Below are 12,661 nucleotides of genomic sequence, written 5' to 3'. Positions count from 1 at the left end.
CAAGAAGAAATAATCAGAATAGCCCTATAGTAATTGAAGAAATTGCATTCATAGTTGAAAACCTTCCAATACAGAGAACTCCTCTCCCTCCCCACCAGGTGGCTTCACTGGAGAATTCTGCCAAACATTTAAGGAATGTGTAATACCAAGTCTACACAGACTTGTTCTAAAAGTAGAAGAGGAAGGAATACTCCCAACTCATGAGAAAGAGTATTACCGCAACATTAATACCATTAAAAGGAAACAAAACTACAGATCAGTATTCCTCATGAATATAGATGTGAAAAATCCTCAACAAAATATTAAGTCATTCTTAGCTAAATTTTTTTAAAAACTGATTTTGAATGTAATACCAAGTATGAAAACTTTAACAATCTGAACACAACCATAATTTTCATTCACATGAATCAGAAGCTAGGACAGATCATCCGTAACTAACTCTGTGATACTGTAAATTCACTTAAGACCTATTTCTGCTTGTCATCTAGTATGCAAGAGAAGTCTACTGCAAGTCTTATTACCTTATAAAGAGGTACTTGGAATTGACACTCTCTTCACATGCTCTTCCTGGATGGGATAAATCTGCCCCTCTTCTTCGGGGCTTATATATCCCCGTGCTTGCATCTGATAGAGTTATTCTTATTTATTAGAAGTGGTTCTGGCAACAGTCAAAATTTCTATCCTCCGAATTTGAGAAGTCTGAGAGGTTAGCTGTGGAAACTGAAGAAATGGTCACCCCAGGGACCAGACCCTGAGATGATGCAGTCTGCTCCACTTATTTATTGCTTGTGTATTTTGACGCCATGCACACACTTTAGAGGTCAGCTTGAGAGTTATCTGGGCCTCATTTCTTAGGATCTGTGATAAACAAGATGTTCATTTTAGGGATGGCTGGTTTCTCTGGAGTTTTCTCAGATCCTTGTTTTTAAGAAGGCGATGCATTCTGTCTTAATCAAAACTCTTCATAATAAGTGATCACGGACTGCATATTGTTTAGAGGTGCTAGATTCCATGGTGGTCAAATAGCAAGAAGACCTTAGGGTCACACACCCCCTAGACCCCCAAACTAACACATCCTAGCCTCTGCCCCTTACTGGGTATTTTCACAGGTTTTGAGTCCGGAGGAACCTGACCTGCTCAGTTGCCTAAAGGAGACCAGAGAGTCTGCAACACAGGGAGGGAGGGGGCCAGAGCTGCATGACCAAGGACTTGATGGGTCATGCAGAGGATTTTGGATTTCATTCTAAGTCCAGGGGTAGCCATTGAAGGGTTTAAACGGGAGCAGTGATGTCATCAGGTGTCCAGTTTCACACAACCCTTTTGGCCTTGGTGTGGAGAGTGGAAGAGAAGAGGGCAAGATGTCTGTAGGGAGGCCTTTGGGGGAAGCTACCACCATGCAAAAGCTGAGCCCCACCTCCCCTATAGCCTCTTAAATCGAAGGTGGGAGCCTGTTCCCTTCCAGAGTTACTGTGCAAGTGGGCATATTCTTCTCATGACCAGACTTCTGCCAATTCTTACAGACTTGTGTGTTCCGTGCCCTTCCGCTCAAGTCTGTGACATAAGCAGAGAATGTGGGTCTGTGCATTGCCCCCCATATGCTGGAATTGAAGCTCAGAGAGGCTGGCCTCCAGCATGATACTGCTTTTGACTGCTTTATTAACATTTTAAATAATTTGGCATCACCCTGCATCATATCGGTGTTTGATTTAACACAAAAACTGTCTTCCTCTAAATCTATTGTTGCATGGTCTTATTTTATAGACAGGGGATCCAAGACATAGAAAGGTAAACTACTTTGTTCAAGGTCATATAGCAAGTGGTGACACCATCTTTGAAATGTAGGCTTTCTGACTGCTTATTCTTTGCACTTACTAAGTCCACTCTTCACTACTGACTGCAAAAAACAATTCCTGGCAGGTGCTTAGGAAATACATGTTGGATGACTTTTATTGGGTCAGTCTGGCACCTGAGATTAGGAACCTAACCTGACCCCTGAGTCACCTGGGTCAGGGCCAAGCTTGAGTTGTGTGAAGCTGAGCAGAGTCCATGCTCCCAGGCATTCTACATACACTGGAATAACTGGCTTCTCCCTTCCTCCTGTGTGCCCTCAGCACTTTGTAGCTCTACTCCAATGGCTAACTAGTACTTTTGGCATATTCATTTGTCTCCCTGCCACATTATGACCTCTGGAGGATGGGTCTTAGGTCAAGGTCACCTCATTATTCACTAGGCCTGGCCTAACTGGTACATGTTGAATGTGACTAACAGAACACTGGGGATTATAAGAGTTGGCCTGAGTCTTGAGCCAGAGAAGACCGACACAGGGCTCCTCCATCTGCCATGCTCAGGGCCAGACCCATCCTTGAACATGAGTGAGAGCCCAGATAGACCCAGAGCTGAGGCTGTTTAGAGGGCCATCCCCAGGGAATCCAGTCCTTAAAGCCACTGTATTGCCCTTGGGTCTCTCAAGGTGACCGTTAGATCCCAGGGAAAAGGAGGTGCCTCAAAGGTGAGCCCAGCTGCAGAAAGCATGGTGGTTCAGGGGCTGTGAGGCAAGGAAGGAGGGAGGTGGGAGGATGACTTCCATATTGGCTGTGTTCATTTTCTGGATATAGCTGGTTATTAAGTGCAATGGTCTACAAACAGCTGGGAATCGAAGTCTGGAGAGAGGGAGGGTGGGGGCTGAGGGTGCACGTGGGACCTTGTCCTTCCACAACTCTCACCCCCTCTTCCGGCCACCTGTAGCGGCCCCGACTGTTCTCTGCACTGTCTGACGTGGGGGCTGTATCTTCCATGGATTCAGTCTACTCACCTCTCCAGTGGAAATTCTGTTCATGTTCACATCCTGTGTTTTTACCATTCATTGAGTCAGTTTAATTAATTCTATATATGTTATGTTCTTTATTTCAGAAAAACTGTACAACTCCAGTGGGCGAGATTTAAGAAGGGCGCTTTTCTCCCTGAAGCAGATATTTCAGGTAAAAAAAAGAAGAAAAACATGCTCTCCAGTCCTGTTTTTGCATTGCTTATGGAATTAGGTACAGACACGTTTCTACAGCTCTTACTGATTACAGAAAGAAAAGTTTCCTTGGATTAAAATGTCAGGTCAAAATCTCAGTTGAGAGTATTTTTACCATATCAAATATTTCAAACATTAAGAAGTAACGACAACTTTATCAAATCACCTTTTTCCATATTTACCTCAGACATTTAAAAAGAAAAACCTACTACAGATAGAATTGCGGTCTTGTTTTCCCCGTCATTCCAACCATCCTCTTCCGGCCCCAGGTCCCCTATCTACTGATGGTCATGGGCATGCGGGTTTCTCTGGCGATGGTGAAGCACCTCCAGCAGTAGCTGTGTTCTTTTCTGCTAACTTCACGTATGTTCTGCTGCATGTGTCATACTCCAGCTTATTTATGGAAAGTGGGCTGGATGTAGGCGTGACTGGCTGGTGCAGCTCTGAGTGGTCTTATGTATGAATACGGGGCAAGTTGCCTTGTTCATTCTTCCCTTGGCAGGCAGTTTGGTTTATCCGCAGTGTTGGCTGTTTTATAAACCAGGCTGCTAAGGACATGTTCCTTATGCATATGTTTATGTCCCTCTTTCAGGGTCCGTTTTATCCTTTTCTCCTAAGCCTGCCTTCTTTCCCTGCCCTGAGGAAGTCACGTGCTTAGGACAGGAGTGCTGACATTTCCAAGCCTCTCACTCATGCGAGACTGTAGAGGGGGGAGAGAGAGAGACAGAGCTAGGGGAGGAGGAAGAGGCTGCTGTCTGGGCAGAGTCAGGATGACATTTGGCAAGAACTGGTGTCTCTGTAGGTTCGTTGTTCCTTCTCTAATGATTTTGGACCCTAGGGTATGTTCCACTTCTCTTCAGTTCCTGTCTTAGCCACATTCTTAACAAAATTTCCTTGTCAGTGATAGCTCTGTCAGAGTGGCAGTCCCCCTTGTGGATGTCTTCCCGGGAGGGGACCGGCAAGAAGACAGGCCAACAGTCCATCCCATCTGCATATTCTTATCCCACTGGTCCTTAAACTTGTTCAAGCATGTCCTTACCTTCTCCCTGCGCAGAGTCTCTTCTCGGGGTCAGCACTTCTGGACACGAGTCCTCTTGGCTCTCCGGATGGTTATGGTTGTGAACCTACCGTGTCATCGCCCCCTCACACTGCACATCTCAGAGATGCCTTGGGGTTGGGGTTTGCCTTTGTTCAGGCTGTTTGTTCTGGAAAAAGTGCAACAGCTGTCCTTGGGCACTGCCTGCTCTTGGTTCTCTCCATCTGTCTATTCTTTAACTTCTACCAGAGGGGCTTGAGGAAATTGTTCTCTTGCTGGTTCCATGTAGCCTTCTGGATTACATCTGAATTTCTCAGTATAACATGGAAGCCCTGTGGATCTGGACTTTGCTGCCCACTTCTTTGCCCTTGGCTGCATCCTAAATTCTACTCACGGTTGCATTCTGGGAGCAAGCCACACTTTTTTCTGCAATTTGCTCCCGGACCTTTGCTCCTCTGCCAGAATGTGTTGCCACCCCTCACCCACTCTCTGTGTCTCTCAGTTTGTCTCCCGGTGTTCCCTCCTGCCAGGGTCCCTCTCCCTAAGTGACTCCTCTCAGTGCCTTCAGATACCTCTGGAGTTCTTTGTGCTTCTCTCTAGTATAGAACTTAAGGTACTACGGGGCGTTCGTCTGAGTCTAGCTGTATGCAAGCTCCCTGGATTTCATCGCTGGGTCTTTGGGGCCTAGGCACGTGTCTGGGGCTGCGTAAGCAATGGGTGAATGGACTAGGTGAATTGGGTGGTCTTCTAGAAGATGCCTATGTCTTCAGTCTTTTCTGTTTCTAAGTTAGTAATTTCCATCTGTGTTTCCCTGTTCCTTAGCTGAACAAAATAAAACTTGTTTACACTCGATTACATCCTTCTTTTTAACTCGGATCCCCAGATGCCACCAGAGGGCCATGCTCCTGCCACTCCTCGCCCTAACCCAGAGTCCCTCAGCCTACTCTTTCTGTTCAGCTTTGACTTCTTTCAAAACCTGTGTTCACCTCATTGAGTGTCTGGCTGGTGACCAAACTGAACAGAAAAGAGTTAGTGATTCCAAGTGACTTTAAAACATTGTGATTTGTGTATTTTGAGTAAATCTACTCTAAGAACAAAAAGAAACCACGCAATCAGCTGTTTATAATAATCCTGGTGTTGTATTGCTGTTCTGCGACTGGTGTGTGTGTTCTTTGTCATTCTCAGAGTTCTTAAGGATTAGGATTCTTGGCGTGTGGGAGAAAGAAGACAGGTAGAAGAAGGACGCCTGGGTGGCTCAGTCGGTTAAGCATCTGCCTTCAGATCAGGTCATGATCCCAGGGTCCTGGGATCGAGCCCCTTGTTGGGCTCCCAGCTCAGAGGGGAGCCTGCTTCTCCCTCTCCCTGCTGATCCCCCTGCTTCTTCTCGTTTGCGCTCTCTCTCCTCTCTCTCTCTCTCTCTCTATCAAATCAAATCAAATATCTTAAAGGTAGAAGAGGTTAAGTTAAAAACTCTGTATTCCTGAATTTATTTATTGTTAAAAAGATTTTGAGACAGAATGAGTGAAATTATATGGTATTTGTCTTTCTCTGACTTATTTCACTTTCCTCTAGGTCCATCCATGTTGCCGCAAATGGCAAGATCTCATTCTTTTTTATGGGTGTGAGTGTGTGTGTGTGTGTGTGTGTGTACACATTGCATCTTTTTTATTCATTCATCAAAGGATGGACACATGGGTTGCTTCCATATCTTGGCTATTGTAAATAATGCCTCAATAAATATAAGAGTGTATATATCTTTTTGAATTAGTGTTTTCCTTTTCTTTGGGTAAATACCCCGTAGTGGAATTACTGGATCATATGGTAATTCTATTTTTAATTTTTTGAGGAACCTCTATACTGTTTTTCACAGTGGTTGTACCAATTCGCATTCCTACTCACAGTGCACGAGGGTTCCTTTTTTCCCACATCCTCACTAGCCCTTGTTATTTTTTACGTTTTTGGGTTTAGCCAGTCTGACAGGTGCAAGGTGCTAACTCATTGTAGTTTTAATTTGTATTTCCCTGATGATGAGGGATGTTGAGCATCTTTTCATGTGTCTGTTGACCATCTGGATGTCTCCTTTGGAAAAATGTCTATTTAGGTCCTCTGCTCTGAATTGGATTATTTGTTTTTTGGTGTTGAGTTGTATAAGTTCTTTATATATTTTGGATATTAACCCCTTATTGGATATATCATTTGCAAATATCTTCTCCAGTTAGTAGGTTGCCTTTTTGCTTTGTTGATGGTTTCCTTCACTGTGCAAAAGCTTTTTATTTTGGTGTAGCTGCAGTAGTTTAATTTTACTTTTGTTTCCCTTGCCTTCCCTTCCCTTCCCTTCCCTTGTCTAGAGAAATGTTTCTAGGGCTGGTGTCTTCTTCTAGGAGTTTTACAATCACACTAAAAATAATAAATTTCCCATGTGAACTTTAGGGTAATCAAACAGTAGTTGAGGGGAAGTATTGTTTGTAATAATCTTCTAGCTTATAAGTAAGGAGGAGTAATAGAATTAAAGTATCAGAATTTTCCAACCGTAAGTGAATGGATCTAGGCATTGAGCATAAAGACCTGCTGACATGGTGGAAATGAGATACAGCCAGATTGTATGTGGCTTCTCATGGGAATTCACATTATCATTGATGTGCTCAAGCCGAAAAAATCAACCCTGGATCTCATCATGCCTCTGTTTACAGTAAGCAATTTATAAATGATCATGGACAGAGGCATATGTTAATCTACATCACACTGGTGCAGTCAACAAAATCCAGACTACTGGGCTACTTTTTAGGACAAATGACCTAGTTTCTTTAACATATAAATTTCAAGGGGAAAAAAAAAAGTTAATTAAAAGACTTTTAGATCCACATGTGGATCTTATTTGGATCCTGGTACAAAATGTAAAAAACAAAACAAAAACACAAACACACAACACAAAACCATATTTATGAAACAGTTGGAATTTTGGTCACTGACTGGACATATAATAAAAAACTAATACTTTATTAAGAGTACATAGTTTTAAAAAGAGTTTCTGTATTTTGGAGATGCATATTGGAGTATTTATGGATTAAATGATGTGATGTCTGGGATTTGCTTCAAATTAATATGGCAGCAGACAGACTAATTAATATGGGGTGATAGAAGAAACAGGATTGGTATGAATGGATTGGCACCTGGGGTTCACTAAATTGTTCTGTCTTCTTTTGTATATGGTGAAAGTTTACCATGGTGAAAAAATTTAAAAATAAAACAAACATGTCTGGGGTCTTTGTTGCACATTCCTTTACCGAGTTTGTTCTGTAGTGTTAACTCTGAATTCTCAGGGATGTTGTTTCTATCGTTTATTCATCAGATATTTTTGAGCCGCCTTTGCTGACATTACGTAGGCAAGGAAGAAGGTGCTTGCTACCTGCAGTGTATAATCTGTTTGGAAGACCACACACGTGGGCACAGAACAGCTCAAACCAGGGCAGGCATCATTGGGTGGTGAATGGATTACACAGGCTGCAAGCTGTCTCGGGCTTAGATCGCCTTCTCCCACACCCACAGTCTGCATTTCCATCATCTTGTGTTTTCTACATGCAGGGGTTCTTTCTGGAACTTAGAGTATAAAGGGTGTAAAATACAAAGCACTTGGTCTTTTGCATTGAGTTGAATATTCCTTGACTAATAGGCATTTAAAAAATACAGGTTAAAGTATGGCTAGTGTAGAAAATTCTGAAATGCAGGGATCGTTTCTTATCAGTTGGTGTTAACATTTTGATTTCATTCTAGTGGGAAGCCAAAGTTCTAAAAATCATTTATTAATGCCTAAGTATTTCAGGATACGTGTTCAAAATCTCAGGCATTGCCAATCTGGAGGACATTCTCCACAATTTATTATCCACAAATGTCCATTACTTAAGTGCTTATCTACATATGTACATAAATTTTAGTTAGGGTTCTGAATTTTTATAAACACTGTCTCCCCTGTCCATGATTTTTCCAAGTACCTTTGCCAGGCAGCCAGCTCTCTGCTGTATTAATATTAGTGATTAGCTTGAGTGGTTTCTTGAGAGCTTGTTCTCACTTTTTCACCATGAAGTCATGTGTGAATCTAGTTTTAGTTAAAGTAATAAACATTTGTTACATGCTTGGAAAAACGTTCTGACTAGACATGAGCTCATCTAAATGTTCACTTTTCACATATCCTGGTGGAAAAGGATATGGATGGAGGGAGAATTATTTTTATTTCCTTTATACATACGGGTGTAAAGTAATTTTCCAAAAACTCATGATATTGTCCCATTTTCTCTTGCTTCCAAAGCCATGATTATCTTAAAGTCTGAGTTAACACAGCTGTCTTTCATTACCTTCAGGGCACAAGCATCACTCCCCCTCTCCCCCCAGTGCCCTCTGAACGTTGAGAGTGTTTTCTGGGTTCAAAGGGAGCCTTCGCCTGGCCTACCTACATTTAGCTCAAGTCCTCCATCCATATAATTGGAAAATGCCATAAAATCAAAATGAGGGGCTGATTTCACAGAGGGACAGGAGAATTATGCCCGTTTGTCTAAATTATTTTTTTCTTTTTTAGAGAGAAACCATGGTTGCTGACCATTCCTATAATAAAAACCCTTCATTATTCCATTAAGCTTTCTACTATTTACATCACTGAGGGTTTTTTTTTTTCTAAATTTTTGCTCTGTTGTTATAATTGAGTATGAATATTCTAGTCTTAGGCTAGCTGCATTTGAGACCAGGCACTGTCCAATTGAGGAAATTTCCTGGAATAGTAGTGGAAAAATCGCTCTCATAGAGCTCTGTAGAACTTGGTACTACAGAAAATGATGGGGCTGGCTGGACATAGGTGATCTCAGCCAAAGTTTTGCATCTTTATCTGTAAAGAGAAGGTAGGCTTATGTCAATGGTCCATGAACTGGCTGCCCTTTAGGATTTCCTGGGGAATTTAATAACAGAGCTAGGGCCCACCCCTAATAATTCTGATTAATCCATCTGGGTAGGGTCCTGCTTCCTACTACTCCTTTTTAAAGCTCCCCAGATAATCCTAATGTGAAGGAGTCAGGGGTGAGCATCATCTGAGCACCTCCAGGTCACCTGGAGGATGTGTTAAGCGCACAATGCTGAGCCTCACCGTAGAGTTTTCTAGGTAGTCAGTTGGGGTATTTGTATTTCTAACAAGTGCCCAGGCGACGCTCATGCCGCCTGCGAGTCTGGACACCCCTCTTTGAGAACCACCAAATTACATGGTCCCTGAGATTCCTTCCACATCCTGCCTTCTGGGACCGGAGTCTGCTGGCCTGCTGGAGTGGCCCCTTTGTGGGGTCACGTGGCTGCCCCTGACGCATGGCTGGTTGTGTGCTCTGTTTCCTCACTTAGATACCATTTGCAAGACCCTTGTAACCACCGACCTTAAGGACTGTCTTCTGGAACACACGAGTGGCTTTGAATCCTCTGCTTGATGGTCTGTGCTGCAATCGAACATTTCCTGTTGCTGAAACCCAGCAAGCTTCATGTGGCCAGTCCCTAGGGACCTGTGGGGGAGCAGGGCTTGGTGATTTTTGAAGAATGAAAAACAGAACACTATAAATATTCCTGACAGGGGATTCATTTGCTTTATCTTTATTAGATTGCCCAGAAGGCAATAATTGGTCTCTGGCAACCAGCACTGTGGAGACTGGTTGTAAAATTCCTCTGGCAACAATTGTAGATGCCTCATTTGAATAGAGCAGAACAATCTTTAGAGGTCAGTCTGACTTCAAAGGCTCGTCTGTAGTTTTAACAGCCTGGATGGAGGAGGGACTGGGACAGTATTTGAAGTCTTTTTTTCTCCCTCCTTTCCTGCCAGGATGACAAGGATTTGGTGCACGAATTTGTGGTGGCTGAAGGTCTGACGTGTTTGATCAAGGTGGGAGCCGAGGCGGACCAGAACTATCAGAACTACATTCTGAGGGGTAAGTTATGACATCCCTGCTGCAAGGGGGCCTGGCATTGTCTCCAGGAACTTCGATACTGAGAGCTTTTATTTTATTTTATTTTTTTTAACACTTTTTAATTATGTTCGATTAGTTTTTGATGTAGTGTTCAATGATTCATTAGTTGCGTGTAACACCCAGTGCTCACCACCACAAGTACCCATCACCCGGTTACCCCATCTCCCCATCCCCTCCCTCTGTAACCCTCAGTTTGTTTCCCAGAGTCCAGAGTCCATACCAAGAGCTTTCAAAAAGACTTGGATTATGGAATAAAGTGATAAAGACACTCTATGGCAAAAGATGACACTTATGGGGCGCCTGGGTGGCTCAGTTGGTTAGGCGACTGCCTTCGGCTCAGGTCATGGTTCTGGGGTCCCGGGATCAGGTTCCGCGTCGGGCTCCCTGCTCGGCGGGGAGTCTGCTTCTCCCTCTGACCCTCCTCCCTCTCGTGCTCTCTGTCTCTCATTCTCTCTCGCAAATAAATAAATAAAATCTTAAAAAAAAAAAAAAGATGACACTTATATCAGATTTTATCACTTCCTAGTAACTAATTAGTGACAGAGCTAACCTGATTGGTTTTTACCTCACCTCTCTTCCTGGTTATTAAGAAGAAAAAACCCTACTTCACATTAAGTTCTTGACAATCTCTTTCATTTGGTAAGGAAAAGGCCACACTAAGTGGGCCTGCATTTCAGCAGGAAGTCACCCAAAGCCAAAGAGGCCAATTTATTTCCTGGGGAAAAATTTTTTTTTCCAACTTGGGTTGTTACTGGGAGCGCTTGTCAGAAGCTCACATTCCTCACTGGGTCCTCATGTTTCTGACTCGGTAGGTTTGGGGTGGGTCCAGAACTTGCACTTTAAAGAATAATTCTGAAAGCTATCGGTCTAACTTCCCTCCCTCCCTTACTTTCTTTCTTATAAAGTGAGGCACGTGTTGAGTTTGAAGCAGTGATCGTTGTTCCAGGTCATAAAGTTAATGCTCTTTGGTTATAGTAATTTTGTCCACCTTCATATAAATAATTTTATTTGATCCCATAAAAATGTGACACGGGAGAGCAGGAATTAGTAGGTTGGACTCTAAGAAGTCACTGCTATCAAGTTTTGACTTACCAAAAGAGAGTTTAAATGTAGTTCAATCGTCATTTTGTAACTGAAGGATTTGAGACTCAAAGACGTGGAGCAGCTGTCTAAAGGGCATGGTCAAGCGGGGGCTGTGTGCAGACCCCCATGGCACACGTCTCATCCGGGTTTTGTTTCCTCATCTCCATGTTTACCTGCAACCCCACAGCTCCATCTTCCTTGTTCACAGAAGGGGAAAAAGAGTGCTTTGCCTTTTCCCTTGGGTGAAGGCTGAGTATGTGAAACGTGATTTACTACCAAACGTCCGTGGTTAGACTTGAATAAGACAGGCAGAGTGTGTTCCTGTCGTGCTTTACCCTGAGAAGGAGCCTCCTGTTGTGTTACTCAGCACAGCCAATCGCGGCCTTCCCTCTTGGACCCTGCCCCTGGGGAGCCACGGCCGCAAAGAGCGAGAGAGAGAGAGAGAACCTAGGGTTCATGGAGAAAAAAAAACTTTAAGGACACATTTTTGAGTCCATGCTAACCATTTCTGTTCTTGATAGATGCCAAATGTGTGCAAGAGAGAGCATTCTTCAGCCTCCTGGTTCCGCTCCACCGCGTTCGGGAGGCTGGGGAGTGTCTCCTTTTGCCCACCTCCCATCTTTTCCTGGGCGTGTGTAGATCCTCGTTACAAGTTGTCAGTAGAGATGGCTTAAGGATGCATTTGATGAGTTCTATCCCCACTGTAATTAAAACATGGAAGCTTCTACGGGGTGTGTAGACAGATGAACCATACACTTTGTCCTGCTATTTCCTCCCAGTGTGGCTGTCTTTGTGACTGAAGGGATTCTCATCCTTAGCTTTCCTTGCACACGAGTCCAACACCTAGAACGGGAAGGCACAGAGATTAAGGGTGAGGGAAATTCCTCTAGTTTATTTTCCACCTGGCTGATGGATGTTGATAAGTCGAACCACCTGGAAGGAAAGAAACCTAAAATTACCTTATTCTGAATAGTGGATCCACACGATATGGTTTTGTTTTGTTGTTATGTTTGAAGTATATATACGCACTTCTCTATTGAACTAATATTATAACCATCTACATGTTTATCTTTCTTCTTCTGACCCTTATCTAGGAGCATATATATGTGTTTTTATAGTGTAACACCAGGGTAAACCTCTATATTGATCTACAGCCAAGCTTGGGTTGAAGGGGGATGGCTCTGCTAACTGGGATCAGCCCTTATCAGGAAGGTCATATTTTTTTTTTCTAAGATTTATTTATGAAAGGGAGGGGAGAACAAGGGGAGGGGCAGAGGGAAAGGGAGAGAAAGAATCTCAAGCATATGCCCCACTGGGTGTGGACCCCGATGGAGGGCTCAATCCCAGGACCCTAAGATCGTGACCTGAACTGAAATCGAGAGCCAGCTGCTCAACCAACTGAGCCACCCAGGTGTCCCAGGAAGGCCACATTTTTGTCAGAAGCCCCTTGCAGACCTTTCTTGTAGGTTGGAACCAGGCCACCTGTAGCTGTAAGGGAGGCCAGTGGACAATTTGGCTTCCTGGACTCTAAGAGGA

The 12,661-nt window shown here is 43.5% G+C and overlaps 1 protein-coding gene across 8 annotated transcripts in view; it reads left to right on the top strand.

Annotated features, from left to right (window-relative positions):
• Positions 1 to 12,661, top strand: part of FHOD3 (formin homology 2 domain containing 3) — a 455,751-nt gene that overhangs the window by 189,276 nt on the left and 253,814 nt on the right. For all 8 annotated transcript variants that reach the window (XM_034996005.1, XM_034996004.1, XM_034996003.1 and 5 more), the window contains exons 4-5: positions 2,911 to 2,978; positions 9,898 to 10,003. In XM_034996005.1, coding sequence (XP_034851896.1) covers positions 2,911 to 2,978; positions 9,898 to 10,003 — 174 coding nt within the window. The remainder of the gene's footprint in view (positions 1 to 2,910; positions 2,979 to 9,897; positions 10,004 to 12,661) is intronic.

Source organism: Mirounga leonina, unplaced genomic scaffold (genome assembly GCF_011800145.1).
Source record: "Mirounga leonina isolate KUSES-001 unplaced genomic scaffold, KU_Mleo_1.0 Mir_93, whole genome shotgun sequence".
Taxonomy (NCBI): domain Eukaryota; kingdom Metazoa; phylum Chordata; class Mammalia; order Carnivora; family Phocidae; genus Mirounga; species Mirounga leonina.
The sequence above is the reverse complement of the archived record's forward strand: the minus strand, read 5'-3'. Positions and strand labels throughout refer to the sequence as shown.